At 41.6% G+C, this 18896-nt stretch overlaps 1 protein-coding gene across 1 annotated transcript in view; it reads right to left on the bottom strand.

Annotated features, from left to right (window-relative positions):
- CCDC158 (coiled-coil domain containing 158) overlaps nucleotides 1–16236 on the bottom strand; it is a 39004-nt gene extending 22768 nt beyond the window's left edge. The window contains 12 exon segments of the mRNA XM_087737876.1: nucleotides 399–881; nucleotides 1874–2071; nucleotides 3540–3659; nucleotides 7066–7180; nucleotides 8369–8404; nucleotides 8406–8471; nucleotides 9102–9178; nucleotides 9519–9846; nucleotides 10103–10212; nucleotides 10616–10860; nucleotides 16006–16101; nucleotides 16176–16236. Coding sequence (XP_087594002.1) covers nucleotides 399–881; nucleotides 1874–2071; nucleotides 3540–3659; nucleotides 7066–7180; nucleotides 8369–8404; nucleotides 8406–8471; nucleotides 9102–9178; nucleotides 9519–9846; nucleotides 10103–10212; nucleotides 10616–10860; nucleotides 16006–16101; nucleotides 16176–16236 — 1935 coding nt within the window.
- Nucleotides 16237–18896: the final 2660 nt, after the last annotated feature.

Raw genomic sequence — 18896 nt, 5'->3', positions numbered from 1 at the left:
TCTAATTCTTGTCTGAGAAATAACCAGTTATAAACAGCGTCCTCAGTTTGGAATTCTGAGTGCTTTGCTGTCTCTTATTTCTCAGCAACACTTTGTATTTCTGGTTCTGCTACTGTTGTGGACAACTCTATCACTGAGCATGAACTGTATCAGCGTGCTATATTCCAGCTTTCACAAACCTTTTGGCAACTGCTTTGCACCACTGAATTATTAATTTTTGGTGGTAATGTGATAATATTATTCTTCTCTGCCCACTAACTCTTCTAGTGCTGTTAGGATTCAAGGTGTGTTGTCCGACCTGCTTTAAAACCACACTATTGGCACATTAAGGTACAGATTTAAAAAACAGGAAACATTTACTGTCTTCCAAAGACATAGATACAGTATCATTTGCGCACCTTAAGTTCTTCTACTTTAAGTTTCCAGTCATTTATTTCTTTTATTAGCTGAGATTTCTCAACTTCCATTGCTCCTGCAGTTCGACTGCGCTGGCCCACAATCTGGGTCACGTTATCAATTTGTTTTTGGAAGATCTCAATAATCCTTTCCTTCTCCAACAGCTGCAGTTTCAGCGTTTCGCGCTCCGACTGCGCGTTGTGTAAACAGTCCTCTTCATTCTTTAGATGCTGGAGCTCCTGCATCCTACTGCCAAGTTGTGAATGTAGCTTCTTGATTTCCTTATTGGTAACCTCCAGGGCTCGCTCTTTCTCCTGCAGACGGGCTGTCAGAATTGACACTGTTTTCTCAGCAGTCTCCAAATTGATCTGCTTGGCTGTAAGATCTTCTTTAACTTTACGGAGTGTTTCCTTGGTTGACTCCAGATGGACAGCCAAAGAGGAGATTCTTCCAACGCTTTCATTTTTTTCCTTAATTGCAGCCGTCTGAATAATAGCAATACAAGGATCCACCAAGAGAAATGTTTATTTCTACTTTTAGAATTTCCTGTCACATTTCTGGTTTTCTATAGTTCATCCTAAATATCTTAGTTTTACATGAAAATTAGGTCAGCATGGTCTGGTCTACAATGACTATGTGATTCTTCCGGTTTTCTTTCCTCTTTCTTAATTTTAATAAATGAAGTACTGCTTAGAATATTGTTTTTTTAATCATAGAAAATGAAAAATGTTAAACTGATGTAAAAAAACCCCGCAAAACCCAGCAATGTTAGTATAAGATTTAGAGTAGTTGGGTCTAAAGAACTTTAAGTGTTAAAACTCAACTGACTGCACTGTAAGTTGGAAAAAAATTTATGTACGTGAATAATTTATTACTGATTTTATTCCTGCAGGCAGCAATATGCACCACTTAAAGCACAAAGTACTATGACTCAGGAACTGCTCATAGCACAAAATAGAAACGGAAGAAAAGAATGAACTTCCTGGTGCGAGGATTTTGAAGAAAAAACAATGGATTGAGGAAACGTAGAACGGTGTGCGAGGTAGCACAAGTCTGTCGTTGGTAGGAAATAAAGGAATTAACTTGATCTTTCCTCATAATGCAAAGTGGGTTACCTAATTACAGCTCATTTTTGAGGGGCTTAAGCCTTGAAGAAAGAGGAATGTACTATGAGTACACTATCAGCAGAACATTCATTTTCGCCTAAGGCTTGTATGTCAAAAATCAAAATTAAAAATAATGCTTCTACTTCTTCATCAGTAAACAGAAACAAAGGCTGGACAGGTCAGATTAACAGAAAAAAAATGCAAATTCTGACTGCCACGCATCTGCATCTTTGGAAGCAAAATTCCGGCACACGAGCTCGCGAGGCCTCCCAACTGTGGTAACCAGAGTTACAGCATTTCTATCTGAAGTACAGCCCCCGGCCGGAGCACTTTCTGTCCTGAACACTATCACACTGCAGTTGCTCACCAACCTGGAGCTCCGTTTGTCTGTGACATTCAGTCCTCATTTCCTTCACCGTGTTTTCCATGCGCTGCAGTTGCATGTTTTTGTTGTCTAGTTCTCTCCTCAGATGGTCAATGGTGATGCTGTTGTCTGTGTTCCGATCCCAAAATCGCTTGTTCTGCTCCTTTTCTAGACTTAGTTCTATCTCTTTTTTATGAAGTTCAGTCTACAAGAAATTAAAGTCATCTCCCTCCTTGAATCACATTTAAGATTTTTTTGTTCTTTCTCTTAACATTAGCAACGTTCAATTACACGGTTACACATCTGATTAGGGACTACCGCCTGGACTTCCACTTAGCAGAAGACAGGAATATTGGCTAAGCTAGTCTGACACCTCCTACACGTTTTCTTCCAACAAAGCAGTAACTTTTAACTTTTTACATGGCTGCTATAATTGTTTTGAAGCATGTAACACCTCAATGCTGAAGCCTTTCATGTCATGTATATCTATCCCAAACCCAGTATAAGCTACAAAATGAAAAAAGATTATATTGTGTCAACATCAAACGAAGAACAACGAAGCACTACATTACATGCCAAGGAAGGCTGCTCTTGATAAATACTCATCTTTACCACTAATAAGAATGGTTCATTGCTTGTTTCATTTCATTTCTTTCCCACCTCAGACGTAATTCTAACAGTACATAATTGACATTAGAAATGATAATTTAAAATGTAAATAATATTAAAAAAACCTGACATACACATTTCAGACCTACTAATTTAAAAAATATGAATTTAAAATGTGGCCAAGCTGAATTATCAATAGGCATTTCTGCTAATCATAACATGCTATTGTTACCTATCTGCATATTGTTAAAGCTGAAGTAGAGAACTACGTAGGAAGCTCAGAGAATGGCAGGATGAAAACATGAGCGGAAGACCCAGAAACAAAAGGAATCCTAAAATTACTTTCCTAACCTTCAATTAGGTAATGATTATTCTGACTCCAGTCTTCTCTATAGCTAGGTACAATCTGCAGGAAAAGATTTACACTAACATATTCTTGAATAGGAGAACATTACACGGAATGAAATAATGTCAACATCTCCTTCAGAAGCACCGTGACACCGACTGGGCAAACAAACCTAATGAAACCACACCCACTAATATCCCAACATTTAGTCATTACGGAATAATCTTATAAAAGAAGAAAATCAAGGCTAATTATAGTACACGAAGCCAGTTGTGATGAAACCAACCCTATTTTTTTATACTCTATGTTCAATTTGTGAGTATTCTCAATCGGTTACAAAGGAATGTTTAGCGCCGTTAGGAAAATCCCGGATATGTCGTGCAAAATATGTGTTAAGGGACCAAGGCTCCTTACCAGAGGGATGTAAACTGTGAGGTTAAACTGAAGGTGGCTCATCATCTTTAATATGATTTGCATAGGATTCAAGGATTTTGAATTTATGACAAAGTTAATCTTAATTCTTAATGTCGTGCATTGCTCATGGCAAAGACCTTTGGGAAACTTTCTTCACAGCTAATTTAAATTTCTGATAAAAAATAACTTAATTATAAGGGGGCTGCTGCACTTCGGAAACAAGCAATGTGCAAATGTGAACACCAGCAGTAAGGAGAGGCTTTTAGAAAGCAGGATTTTTTTCAATACTATCACTTGTTTTTACCAACAACCGATGAATCTGGTCATTCGTATTTCCACATTCTTGGTTGCGTTGATCCCGTTCTGTCTGAGCTTCTGCTATCTCAGAATGAGCTAGGTGTGACTGCTTCTCAAGATCTTTGACCTGGAATAAAGACAAATGTTCATTAGGAATTATCTTAATGTATTCTATTTTAAATAGTACATTGGATTTCTTCCAGTTTTCTTCTGGGTTTTCTACTCAAAAGAAGACCAAATGTCATCTTTTGGCTCAGCAGAGTTATTCCCTAGGCGTATTCAGAATTGTGTTGTCTTCTTTTAGTGATTAAGCTCGATTTCATTGCAGAGTTAACTGAGGTTCCCGAGAATGAATTGGCTTCCACCCTGATCCACAGCTCTTCAAAAATTCCTTACCTACACTGTAAACATTGAACGGAATGGGAGAAGAGTCACTTTAGAAAACAAGTTCCAGCTCCTTGCTTGATTTGCAGTACTACTAGTTACAAAAGCCAATATAATGCACGTATAAGTAAAACGCAATTTATATGGAATCATTTAATGTGAAAATACACAACATCTCCTACAGTGCTCTTCTAATAAACACTTTAGGATCTGCAGTCTCTCTTTTGGTCAATACCAAAATCTGGGCATTTCCTTAAAAACGCTTCCTCAGCTTGTGACAAAAGCAATCATCTCGTCCCTTCCTCTTCTGCCCCTCCCCCTCTCTTTCATGCATCCGATTGCAATGATGACATAATTCTTTTCAATTAGTAATGGACCATTTATGCAGGGCTAGTCCCAAAACCTCACATCTTTCACCAAGTGGGGGCTGGGAACATCAGGATGATACGAGAGGATGTTGTTAAGGAAAGTTCCGAAGATCATCTTATGAAGTTCTTCTTCCTCAAAATCAGATAACATCAGTAATCTTCTCTTCCTAGACCTCCAATGCCTAAGCAGCAGCAGGACATTACCAGGGCCTTTTCTTCCTGTAATTGCCTTAGGTCCTTTTTGAAAGGGGTTTCTCTCATCTTGTGGCGCCCTCCATCAGGAGCCATCTCAGCAAATCCCAGATTACTTCCCCCTGAAACCCTTCTCACACAACCACTCCCCCTTTCCACAGAAAATCTAAGCCTGAAGTAAACCCTCTGCAGAGCTCAATGACTGTGTACGACATCATCAACATGGCTTTCACAGACGGTGACAGAAGGAGCGGTCCTCACACAGGCCCTTTCCTGTACAATTAAAGTTAATTTAGGGAGAATTTGATCCCAAGCATATATTCAGCCACATTCACTTTGCGTTTAATGATACAGTGAAGTTCTTCAGGCACACCTAGGCCTAACCGCAGGTTTCACGTAGCTAAGGCAGGGAGGTGTATTCCTTTACTATGAATACATTAAGAAATCTACAGGCAAACATGTTTTGCTCCAAGTGGTAATCGCTTTCTCTGAAAGGATGCAACTTCTGGCAGCGTATGAGATGATGGACCAGTCTACACCACTTTTTAATAAAGATAGTAACATAAGCATACCCACACAGAACACTTACATGTTTACATTTATATCCACTAAGTTAAGTACCAGATTTTCTGACTGCTGAAACTATCTGGTATCAACAACTTAGACGGGCTTTAGTTTTCACCTACTCCCTTGAAAATTTTAGTCGCTAAGGTGTTTTCCTACCAGAGAAGCTGCGGAGAAATGCTCGTCGTAGCAGACAGACATAGAGTTTTAAGAGCTTTATTTAGATTTTCTCTCACGCCTTCCCAGGAACGACTCCACGTAACAGCCTGAGATCAAATGATCTCCAGCTATCAACTTGTCTCTCACTAAAGTCTACCTTCGCACTTCAGTGTATTACACTTCCTATTCAAAAGCAATTTTTATTGGACCAGGTAGTACATTCTTTTATAGATACACAAAACCAACATTTTCTGGAGTTGGCAGACCGTGAAAAATAGCCTTAAATTGATTCCCAGTTTCAAATTTTACATCTGTTATGAGGTAAACATTACGAAAGGGAACATGGCTAAGGAATATAAACTACAGTTATAGCTATAGATGTGATATGACCTTATGCTGTGCACTGCACGATTAAAGCAGAAGAATTCAGGTTAATAGACCTAACATAAAAAGCATACTGTATGTTGTACTCTTCCTTGGGGGTGAAATACAGTAATGGAGATTAATTTACAGATTCTCCGTAGTTCGGTTATGCTGCTGTAAAAAGTCACTTTTGGAACTGACTAGTGTGAGTTTTGATACATGTGAACCAAAGGAATAGATAAAAATGGGAACCTACAGAAATGATAAAACACAAAGTCCTTCCTGCTCTGCTTTATAGTGCAAGTACACGTACTCCATGGCTCCCCAGGCTTGACCTGCACATCCCTGCCATTCCATTCTCAGACCTTTTTGGATCAGAGACTATCAGCTCTGCCAAACTTCACGGCACCCCTGTGACCTGAACTTTCCCTTTCCGATAGTATGTAGGAGGAGGATGCCTAAATCCTCATGACTTGTAATCTAAGCTGGATTTGGATCCATCAAGCATTTCTGCACGGGTCAGCTCTCCTAATTTTTAAAGGGAGTGCAGAGCAACAGTTTTCAGGTCATTTTCTAAGGAAAACATGAATTATCTTTCATCAAAAATAAGAAAGAATTTAAAGATACTCAAATTGTTTATAAACCTGGAATCCAAAGCAGTGAAATAAGCGAAAGACACAGCAGATGTGATACGGAAAAGGGATACAAAATGCTGCAGTTAGCGACGCGGCAGAGATTCTGTGGCGGGACTGTAAGAAGCTCTCTCCATTTGTCTGCAGTAACGCCCTGCTGTACTACCTGGAAATAAAGTTGGTCTTTGGGGAGAAGCATGGTTAAAAAAACTTGGTCAAGACTCATGTTTTCGAATGGGATTAAGAGATGGTTTGAATACACAGGTGCTGGACAGCCTGTCGTTTTTGCCTGTATTGTATGCTGCTGCTAAGAAGCCTTTGGATTTCAATGAATGGTAAAGATTCTTAACTCACAGCGGGGCATCTCTGCGCACCTGAATGATTCTCAAGTGCTGCTGTGATCTCTATGTTCTCCCATCCTCGCACTTACCAAGACAAAGCTACCAAATATTTTTTCTGGGCAGTACAACTTAAATAAGCAGCTATTTTTACTGCCTGTTTTTTCCCCCGATATATTCTCTAGCGGTAGAGTGGAACAGTGTTCTTGTCCTGCATGTGCTAGTGATGTCTGTAGTGCAGAATCATTTTCTCTATCTCCAGAAGGCATCATTTATGGTATGCTCTCAAGACACTTGGCAAAACTATTCTGAGTTCAGTAAGTTTTGCAAAGCTGTTTTGTGTTAGGGAAAGGTAACTTGTCCTCAAAAATAATACAACCAGAGTTAAGAATAATGTAATTTATCTTACTGTCCACACAGTTTTTCTGAAGCAATCCCTTATCAAAAGACTTCCCTTATCTATCCGGAACATTTCAGATATCCACAAATCCATTTTCATTGCCACGAACGCTAACACACAAACGCATACACACCTTGTCTTCATACATCCTCTTAGCTTCTCGTAATTCAGAACGCAGCTGAGAAACTGTAGATTCCAGGTGACTAACTTCATGTGCGTGCACTGAATTTTGGTCTCTTGTTTGTTCTCTAAGAAAAGTTTTAGGTGGAGAAATTACAAACTCTAAGAACCATGAAAGCACAAGACATTTGTGGTCGTTTTCACTGCAATCAGTATGACCACTGAAACGTACTGCTTTGAAGTACGATTATCGTTCACGGTGGGATCACATAAAAACTACACCTTCCTACTGGTTAGATTCGCTCTCTGATATCCATCTCACATAAAATTACATACATAGAATTCTTGATGCTTCTTATTCCTGATGGTAACTCATTTATTCTCAAGCAAGTTCTACGAAAGCTACATCTGCTTTCAAATGCAGCCCAACTACTCTACAAGCAGAGCGGAGAAGCATTTTGCTATCAGCTCTTCAGTCTCAACTATGCAAGTCAGATACTAATGCATACGGATATCTAAATCTTATCTTAAGTTTGCAACACCGCGTGGCATGTCCTCATTCTTTTAACTGACGTATTGAGCACTGATTTCTGAGTCATCGCATGGCCAGTGAGAATGTGTGTCTTTTTGTTCTCAAGCAACTGTTACCAAAGTCAACAGTACCAACATAGCTCTTTATCCCAAATGAAAATTACCCTTCCTTTAAAATTATCGTTCGTTACTATTTGTACATGTATGCAAACAACCCAACTGTTTACCCATTCTTGTTTGTGACTCAAACGATAATGCTGCTGGGAATTAATTTTGAATCAGAATCCATAGAACATTTACAAGGCAAAGGTCACGGTGCAATGCAGCCACCTAAAACTGCACTCCGCCGCAGCTCTTAGCTTACATACTCTTTCATCCCTTAACTCTGGCCACGTACTCCACAGAAACCGTTCACAACTCGGATAACACGGATTCATCGTTCCAAAAGCCAGTGGCAAGAACAGAGCCGACGGCTCGAGCCAGGTTCAATTTCCAATGAGACTGCTGGCCTTACTCTTCTTCTGAACCGCAGCAGTCTGAGAAGAGAACCAGCCCGAGTCGCCCAATTCTCTGAGTTCGCCTAATGCACGGCTATTTTGCTTCTCCTCTATATACCATGCTTTAACTTTTTTTTTTTGTTTCTTCCCTTTTTTTCTTCATGCCATAATGTATGCAAGGACTGCTTAACTCTTTAAACAAAGACACTAAGGAACTTATGCAGCATAAGCTTTCTCTCAAATTAAGATTACTCTTAACATTTTCTATACTATAATCAAAAAACATACTGAATGATCTCCATCTGGCTTTGGATACTACTTGCATACACTGTTAGCTTTATCAGTTAGTGCTGCCACCTCCTGTTCATGCTCACTTATTAGCTGCTCAATCCTGTTTCAAAAAGAAAATACTGGTTATAATTTTAGTCTTGGCAAGTAATAACTTCTCCACTGAAGAGGTAGCGATATTTTCCAGTAGTCAGAAATGTAATCATTTTGATGTTCTATTGTGAATGAGATATTATGTATCGAGTTATTGACCCTTTTATTTGGAACAGGTGACTGTATAATTCAGGTGGATAGCTGGGGAAATTAGGACTTCTTGAACAAGGAAGGACAAAGCTCTTAGTGAAATTAGTAAGAAAATGCTGATGTTGCCACCGAAGCAATTAATTTCAATCTTTTCTTTTAACGGTGGAGCTAGTCTCCCAACAAATTCCAGATGTCCACCTAAGTGACCAATCACACTTAGAAAAGTAAGGGGTACAGATTCTTCCAAAAAGATGTTTTTTGAGGCAGTGAATAAAACAGGAAATTGTCAGCATAGCAGGAAGCAGCAGCAGAAAGTCAAGAGCAAATAAACATGTGGAACAGAACAATTACTAAGTCCTCAAAAACATCCCTTGCTGCCCCCAGCTGCTCCCCCCCCCCTTGCCAATATCATCATCAGGAAAGCATTATCTGTGGAATGTGAAAATATGTCCATTTATGTTTTATGAATAAATAAATGGAGAACAGGTACCTATTTTGACGTTGCTGAAGCAGAAGTTGTTTTGGGGTCCGTGAATCCTTTTTCAATGACTCAAGTTCTTCTTCCACCTATAGTAAACAGATGACAATGCTAACCCCTAAAGAAAAGACAGTCTAAAAAGTAGTTTTCAAAGTGGAATTTCCTTCCTTTTGCTTCCACCTTGAACTGTGAAAATGTGCACAACACAGGTTAAATTCCAGCAATAAACCTAACCTCCAGTTGGGGACAACGTAAAAGGTTGGCATAGCGGCACCTGCCATCTTAACTGCAAAGTCGCATTTGTACCTCTTTATGCCACAACCATTTTCTTAGGCCAGTTTAGATGGGAGCTCACGGAGTTTTCAAAAATATTTTCTAAAAAACAGAGCACAGAGCATTGGAAGGAAAAGCAGCACTTTCTTCACATACCAGGATAACCTTTTCTTTGAGGTATGACACCTCTGAGTCTAAATCTCGCAGGACGTCAGCAAACGCTGTGCTCAGGTTGTGGATGTGTAGGCTAGTAATATTCTCATGCTCATAGAGTTTCTTGCCTGTGCTGTCTTCGTAGTCCATTAGGATGGCACGTAGTTCCAGAAGTACTTCCTCGTGGCTGTGTACCATCTTTTTCAGATGCTCAGTTTGGCTGTCAGCCTCCCTCAGCATCTCCTCCTGCAGCTGGTTGGCAGCTTCCAGCTCTTCAATAGTATTTTTTAGTTGTATTTTTACATTCTCTTGGCTCTGGGATTCCTTTTGTCTGAATTTGGAAACCAAAGAAATAATGTAAAAAACCAGCATTCGCAACATGGATTTTTATCCTGACTAATAGCTGTAATATTTAAGTTGATTAACTGCTGTTTTTTACAACCAATTAATAAGCCGTTTCCTAAACCAAGGTGCCATAGTCTCATTGTCTTCATTCCTGAGGTCAAGTTTCTCACTTAGGAGATCTGGTGTGCCTCTCAAAGCCCATATACACACTCTCCATAATACATCTGTCTTGGCCTTCATACCTGCTATCCTGAAGCGCATCTCTTTCCAATTGCACTTCCATCAGTTTGGTCTGCAAATCAGCAATGATCAGTCTTAAATTGATTTTCTGTTGCTCATGTAGCTCAGTGGTCTAAAGGAGAAAAGAAATAAACCTCCAAGCTAAACCAACCAAAATACTGAATACATAACATAAAAAAATGAGGCTGAGAGCAGCATGGGTATGGGAATTGAGAGGTTATTTTTGTTTCTTTTCTTTTTTTTAATATTTCTTACTTAACGGGCTAGTCACACTGTGCTGCGGTGGACGGACTATGCATGGAATACCGTTACAGGGATGGTGCCAACAACATTATTACCCATTGCCTATTTCTGTCTGTCAAATGACACGTGGGAATCATGACAGCCAAGTACAATTTACAGCAGACAAGAGGCTGCTCAAAATAGCGCTGGCAAAACTGTCCAAAAACTCAGCAATGACAAAAACAATAAAAGCTCATCTATAGTTAGGAAGCTGCCCCGAATTTGCAACTCACTTCAGTCAGCATCTTCTGCACATCTCTACCTTTCTGCGAGTACTCTTCCAGAACATTTTCCACGTGTTCTTTGCCAGCACCACTCATGTTTTTTTTCTCGGAATCAGTATGCTTTTCATATTTGGAACAGAAGACACTACTGGGTGGACTGCTACCAGTACTAGAAGAGGCTGAGTTTTCCATCACTGTTCTGACAATGGAAGAAGCTAAAACATTCTGGTTGCCGAGAAATGGGCTAGCAGCATCTGAAAGGCAGATAAATTTAAGTGTTGAAACAGGAGTCGTTACATGAGAATAAACAGTCATCCGTACAAACTGGGCATTAGTGGCTCTCCGTGCCTATCTATCGATAGTCAAACCTAGGAATGGTCTTTTCTAAGGACAATAAACCCAGACAGTTCTAGGGTTGCACACTGGGTGGGGAAAGCCACAATGTTCAGAGGAGAACACTTCAAACTGCTCTGCCTTTACCTTGGGCTTGCGTCAACAAGAGCTGTTCAAGATGCAGGGCCTAAAGAAGACTCAACTTGAAACATGAACTTACGAGCACCCTTCTAAATCACATAATAGTCTGCAATCTTTATAGTGATTTACTCCCAAATCTTGTTCTGAAATCTGTTTAATACTTGCCCACGCTAGGCATATTGCCACTTGGTAAAGATTGCTCATGACTCAAAGAACGTATCATTGATTGCACTGCGAATTTGGTGGCTTCTTCGTGGAGTTTCAGAGCCTCTTTTGTTTGTCTTTCCAGTGCCTCCCTGCAGAATAGCACACAGAAATATCTGCTGAAAAGGCAGGACTGAATGCACAAGAGAATCCAACTGCACTGCATCATAAATGCAACTTGAAATGAATAACTGAAAAGAGAAGCAAAACCAAAGAATTTATTCGTAACACTGTTTTATTTTCCTGTTTTGTGCTTACATTTGGCAACACATCTTCAACTGCTGCAGCTCCACTGTAGTCAACTGAACTATTGTGTTTTGCCCCTAGGAGGCATAATGTATGAAAGTCCAAACTAGTAAAATAACACTTCATCAAACAAACAGAACTAAATTGGTTTATCTTCTGAAAAGGGCTTTCCTTTTATTTTCACATTTTATCTCCTAGCTGGCCAGTAAAATGCTACCTTACTGACACAAAACTGTAACTGTATGGTCAATCAAACCCACAGAAATCTGTCAAATACTTCATTTGCAGGCATAATAAGGAACCTCTCAGAAAACCTGTAGAATCAGTGAAGCATTTGGTTATATAAAAACTCAAGCACAGAAGAGAGGAAACCTGTTCAGATTCACACCATCTTATTTTATTGGCATTGATGAGGCAACAGATCATTTTCTACATTCCTGGGGCGGGGAGGAGGCGGAATGCATGTGTGCAAAGAAAGTAGACAGGTAAGGGGAGGAAAAAAAAAAAAAAGGCAAAAGGAATTTTTCTGACCAAGAGAAGAAATCCAGTCTAAGTGAGAGTAATAGGGAAGTTTTGGCAGTTCACTTATAAACTGTCACTAGAAGAAAGCTAAGAGGAAACATGAAGAAAAAATAGTTGAGGGACACAGAGGAATGTGAAATCATGGAAAAATAAATTAAGTGGCAAGTCTACAGGTGAGGGAGCAACATGAGATCAGCAAGGAGAGCAGCTCCCTGTCATTTAGCATCAGTACTGTTGCGTGTGCGTAGCAGGACTGTGACATTCACAAATGACCCAATTGCAACGCACAGTTGAGTTCTGTCTAGGCAGCGCCTTTGTTTTTTTTTCCCCACAACGCAGTAAGTCCCGGCGTCTGTGCGCTGCACTTGTTATGCCGTCTCTCTGCATTTTTATTAACGCATCCTGATAAATCTGGATTTTCATTCTATAACATCACTGTTAAAAAAGATGAGAGGACACAGATGCAAACAGAGCTGCAGAGCGTGGGGAAAAGCATCCCGAGGAGTTTGTTATCCTGAAAGTGGGAAGAAGGGGCATCAGCTACAGGCAAGGGTGGCGGCTCTATCAACACTGCCCTGTTATTGTGGAGTATAACCTAAATGCAAAAACAGGTTAAAAGAATGACTAGACAAATCCCCAGGACTAATAAGTCTGATAAGCAGGACAGACATTCCGATTCAGTAAGTGTTTACATTCTAATTCCCCAGACACTGAGAGACTGAGGTATACTAACCAAAAATATCACTTTTTCCTGATCATTTTTCTACGCATCTGCCACTACACACTGTTGCAACAAGCACAGTGGTGAGATGACACTTCAGTCTGATCCATCAGGGTCTGAGTGAATCAGTAAATCAAAGCTTTAGAAAGAAAAATACTATCCCCATTCTTCTCAGTTGACCATTAGTTTTCAAACTCATTAATGATCCTTCTTTGGGAGAAACTTTCAAGTATTAGATACACAACTGTATATAAGAAACACTAAATCCAAGCACCACCTTCGGGGGGGAATCACCCAAAACAGCAAAATCACTGAATCTCACAACTATCACTTTTCCAATGCGGAATGATTTTGAATATAATAGTAGGCAGAATCCTGCACCCTTGCAAATTCGTTATCAAAGGGCAGTACTATATCATGCCATCTGTGCAGAAATCCCATTGCCAGCAGGAAGAACTCATTCCACCGTGGACAGAGATGAAACTATTATCCCGGCACACAAATTACAATGATCAGTGTAATTCATCATTAGAGCACCTTGTGCACCCATATCCTTCAATTTTGTGTTCACATCTTTCCTGTCACATTGGTATAACAGATTACACCTTAGGAATCTGTTGGCTTCCACTTTCAGTGAGTGCGCTGTTTACTGGAATGACAGATAGCAAGTATGAGAATTTCTCTTATGACAAACAACATCTGTGCACCACCTTAATTCCTGGATATTCTCACACATTGTAACAGTACCCGTGAAGAAAAAGTTCGGTCCTTATTTTCTAATGTATTAAGAATCAACTTTATGTAATAAAATATCCATTTTGCCCTTCTAATTTTAATACTGCAGAAGGAACTAAAGGATATTGAGGGGAACAGTTTCTCTCCTTTTTCAAGTCTTATGCTTTGTTTTGTCAGCATGAACACAGATGGAGGCTTTTATAAGCGCTTGTTAGCATCACCTGTTAAGTTTTGCAACAACAATTCAGTGGCAAATCTTATCCACTACCACTTTCCCACAATGTTTCCAGATACAGAATTTTTCTACAAAAAACACTGAAAGTGAGATTTCTATAAACATCTGCCTTGATCTCATCTACAAATGTTGTCTATCCCCCCCCCCCCAAAGAAAAAAAAGGAAAAATGAAGAGAAATTTATTACTTGGGGTAACTTTGAGCCTGATGGTATTTGATGGGGTTTTATTTGGATTTTCCTGGGTGACTGGTCCTCTGGAAAGCACGAGACTACTCTGTAAGTCAAGAGGTACCTGCAGTAGCAGTTTCCACACCATAGACAATTTGACACCTTCCATATCTCAATTTGACTGAAAAAGACCACCGTGGGTGCTTCCTAAGGGCATGTAACGGAGAAAAGTGAAGCCCTTTATCCCAGACCCCGACCCCAACCTCAACCCCGAGTACCAGAAATGCCTTCTTAACGTGAAAACATTGCCTCCAACCCTCACACAGCAGCCCCTGAAACTTCAACTCCGCCACGACCACAGGACCATTTTTCCTAAATCGGGATGCATCCCGTCTTTCTCCCGCCCGCGCTTTCCCTGCGGCGAAGGAGAGCGAAGCCGCCGCCGGCGGCGGATCTCCTCGGCGGCCATAGCGGCGTGGGCCCGGCCGAGCGCCAACAAAATGGCCGCCGGCTGCAGCCACCTGCTTTTCCGTGGCGGGAAACGACGGAGCCCCTGAGCGCCCCGACCGGCCCCTCCCGCCTGCGCAGGTCTGTCCCGAAGTCGCTCTAGCTTCCATAAACTTTCCTCACGACGGCTCCGAGGGGCTTTTTACCTCATCAGGGTGTGCACTCGCTGTCGCCTCCCCAAAGCAGCTGCTCCCTCACGGTAAGGAAAACCCTCTCGCCCCTTCTCTGGTCTCCTCCCCGGGAAGGGGCCCTCCCGCGGCTGCTACCCGATTCTCTGGGAGCCGCCCGTTTCATCCCAGCGTGGCCTCGGGGAAGCTGTGGCGTGGATGCCAGCGGCCGTGCAGCCCGAGCGCTGTTCCCGCTCCCTTCCCGTGCCGGCGTTCAGCCCCCTCAGCCCTAAAATGGCCGCTCACGTGTGCCCCCCTCAGGCTGTGGGCACAGGAGTTAAGGCGCCCTCCGGACCGTGGGATTGGGATGGCAGGCGATTTAATGATGCCGTGCTTGAGACTGGAGATAAAAATCCTCTCATACGGAGGTAGGGGAGGGCCTGGGTCATCTTCCTCATGATATTTGGCCAGCAAAGTAGCACGTTTCACGGAGGGGTGACCATGAGCTGACTGAAGGCAGAAGTTGGGGTGAGGAGGCTTCCTCCCACCAAAGAAAAGGCCTCAGGGCTAAAAGCATCTTCACAAAAATCCAGTTCAGAAATAAAAATTAAAATATTTTGATTTTTACACCAATCTCTTCAGAGATGAAATGTTTTTAAATTCCCCGAGGTGACTGCCTGACTGGTATTTTCAATTCTCAGTGAGAGAGTGGGTGTAGAGTCAAGAGACAATCGCTTTACTTCAGCAAAGAAGACCATGTCGCTGACTGTCCCATTTTGGATCTTGATTTCAGGCGTGTGCACACAGATGTCAACAGGCTGTCCCTCTTTTCAAGTTATTAGAAATAACAGCCAACAGCTGATACCAGACACACCATGTTCCAAGTTTCCAGGATCAGGTTTATGAACTGGGCCCAAAACAAAATCATCAGAGAGCTGGAGAACTTGAGTCAGAACAAACTCAGGAGACAGACATATATGTTTATATATTTAAATACCTGACTAAGAAGAAAAACACATAATCATTCCTCAACGAAGAACACACCATTTTAATTTACAAGAGAAGAAAACGATTCACCGGGTGCTAAAAGACAAACCTGAAGACAAAGGAAGAAAAGTTGTTTTACATGGACTACTGCAGACTGAGCGAAGAAAAGTAAAAAATTAACCAGCTGAAAATAGACCTCTGGTCTCCACTCTCTTAACTGTGCTGCGCTCCAAAACTGTCACTGCATCCGCAGCAAAAAACACACAGAGAGGATGGAAAACAGCTTGAGGAAAGAAGGGACTTCGTGTTGCGCCACACAAAAAAAGAAGCAGCACCGAAAAGATACATTTTTCTTCTATCCACAGAGAAAAGAGGCAAAGGAGTTTATCAGTAAATATGCTCTACAGTATCCTGAAGCCAGATTTCAGTGCTCAAACAGTCTCAGGTGTTAACAAAGCATGAAAACTCATCCGGGGGGGCGGCCCGCACCTACCTCTGACAGACGCGGGTGAGGTTTGTTTCTCCTGTATTTTGGGCGGTCTGTTGAGGTTTTGCTGCTTGCTGCGGGGCTGGGAAAAGACGGGGGGCACTGCTCACCTCCTGCTTTTGGCGGGCTGCCCATCCAGACCCCTCCGCTGCGGCTGGGAGCCACCTGCCCCTTACCCCAGCCCCTTTGCCTGCCGCGGTAGCCTTGGGAACAAACTCCTCCTCTGGAGCCGATCATGTGCAGGAGGGGGAGCCAATTAACGCCGCATCCAGCGTTTGATGACTCCGCAAAGTGTCATTCAAAGTCCGGCTTCAGCGGGAAACTCCATAGCTTTTCCCCATCAGAGCACTTGGCAGATTTTTAACTCCTGTGGGGAATAAGAGCCTGCTGAGAAAGCAGCACAGCCTCTGGCAGCCCTTTTTGGGTGACTGATCACACCTTTTTCCTTAGCTGGTCGTGGGTCCCTGATATATGCAGGGATCTGTATGTGACCTTTTTAGAGCTGGATTAACAGTATAAAGGACTAGCAAATCTGGAGGTAGTAGGGGGAGAAAATTATGTGCTTGCAGTGGTGACAAATTTGATGGAGTTGTTGGCAAAAATGCTGCTGGATTCAGCACCTGAAATGAATTGCAGTGCTGGAGTAGAAGAAAAACTGTGCCTCAGAAATTACGTTAATAACTGCTAATCATCAGCCACTGTAGGAACCGTGAGAAGTATAGTTGTTTTTGAAATTCTGGTGTCTGCAGATATTAGGTGTGGTGGGCAACGTTTTGTCTTGGAAATTGATATAATCCAAAGAAGCACCTTGGCTTGTTAACAGGCTGGCATGTTCTTAGAGTCTTAAATAGTCCTGATGGCTATGGATAGGAGGAGGTATGGCCCCGAGAGGCAGCTCGCGGAGCCTCAGCCTGTCTCTAGAAGGCCTGTGGGGGGACAGAAATTAATTTTAGTGAATTTGTGGTGATTTGGAGTGATGGTTTTTACAGTTCCTCTGGAGCTGATCATGTGGATGAGGAGGAGTCAATAAATGCCACGTCCAGTTTTTGATTTCTCTGCAAAGTGTCATTAAAAGTCTGGCTTCAGCGGGAAACTTGATAACTTCTCCCCGTCAGGGCGGTGGCGGGGTGCTTTCTGCGGAGCATTACCTCTCCTTATAGCAAGTGCCGATTTTGCTTAGTGTTTTGTGGGAATCCATGTCTTGAGCACCCCACCCTCTTTGCTGCTTCCCCCTGTCACTCCTGAAACAGCAGTTACAATGCGGGGACAGAGTAACTCTTTTAGGATATAATTCCTGAATAACTTTTCTCCTATTTTGGGAGTATCTCTGAGAAGAAAAAATCTAAGAATCACCACAGGTTTGCCAGCAAGATGCAAATATAAACTTATTGTGTTTAAAATGATCTGTTCCTCCTACAGAGAGGACTATGATCTGTGCAGGGAGGATATAGCTTCAGAGGAAGGTAACAGAGTAATTTATGCCAGCAGAGGCTCTACTTCAAAAATACCCAGGCCATACCCACCAGTCATTTCAGATTTTGGTTAAAGGCATTAATAATGGCTTTAACTGTTAAATAGTCATGTTATTTTGGGGGGGACCGCCTCCCCCCAGTAAATTAATTTATCTGAACCTCCTGTGTTGCTTCATATGCCACATATCAAACATAAATATGTACAGAATTTGCCCTGCTCTTTACAGGATGAGCTCAGACACAGGGTTGTGTCGTTGCATCTTGCTGTGATGTCTTGCCTGATAATAAGAGCATCTGGCCGTGGTGCCTCAGGTGACTTTAGCTGTAATCCATCTTGCAAGAAACAATTAAAAGAAATAGCTTGGCACAGAAACCTCTGATCTCAGCAGATGGGTATATCTAAAAGCTGTCCAATCATGTACACAGCCTGCTAAGATAGAGATAAATACTACACAACTGTTCAATTAAATGAAGCGATGGCTGCCCTGAGCATTTTGTGCTTCTCTCTTTTTCTGAAGTGTGTAACTGAGTCTCAGCAAGGGAAACCCCTTTAGCTTAATAATACTGGATAATTCTGTGTAATCATGGAATCTTTTATTAATTTAGTGTTAGAATGAGGACTTATCTTTGTTCCTGCTTTTGTGCATCTTGTTAAGTTAGTCCATTCAGAGCGCAAAATGGCCTCTTTCTCTGGAAGGGCTTACGGGAATATATAGAAAATCAGGGATCGTTATTGCTGAAGTGGCCTCAGTGTTGTTGCAGTTATAATGCTTGTATAACAACAGCAACCTGTATGTTGTAAGCTTTTGGTGTTGTCCTGTGATGACTCTTTTTTGATTCCTGGTTCCTGATTCAAACTCTTGTTTCAGCAGGGTCATTCTCTGTGCATTACGTCAGATATGTGAAAATTCAAATGCAGAGAGAAAATCTGCAATTCTGAATCGAGGTACCCTGAATTCCCCTGCTTCAGTTGTGACAGCACTTGTGCTCTCCTTAGAGGGACAGATCTATTCCTCCCCTTAGCTTGTTGCTTTTCAGTTTGCTTTGAGTAACTGAGGGACCCAGAGCTATTTTATGCCAGAGGCAATATTAAATGGAGAGGCTTTTTTATGTTCACCAAAGAAAATTCTTTTTTTTCAGACTTCAAAGACAAATGCCTTTTCAACACAAAAAGGATGCAGATTCATGGATTTTGCAGCTTACTTCTATTTCTCAGCTTTGTTCTTTCCTTTCAGTCTCAGATCTCTGTCTTTCCCTTTCCTTGTCTGATTTTTCATATTTTACCTCAGGCCTGTCCAGAACAGCAGGCTGATTCTGTGGCCTGGAAGGAAAATGAACTCAAATCCAACCTGGAATCTGAGCAGAGCTTCCCTGTGTAGGCCTAGAAATGTCTCCCTAGAAACAAATTTTGAACATGGATAGTTG

The sequence above is a fragment of the Nipponia nippon genome, unplaced genomic scaffold (assembly GCF_047370975.1).
Source record: "Nipponia nippon isolate SJK-2023a ecotype South Korea unplaced genomic scaffold, ASM4737097v1 scaffold_6, whole genome shotgun sequence".
NCBI classification, from domain to species: Eukaryota; Metazoa; Chordata; class Aves; order Pelecaniformes; family Threskiornithidae; genus Nipponia; species Nipponia nippon.
Note: the sequence above shows the minus strand (reverse complement) of the source record. Positions and strands in the feature narration are given on the sequence as shown.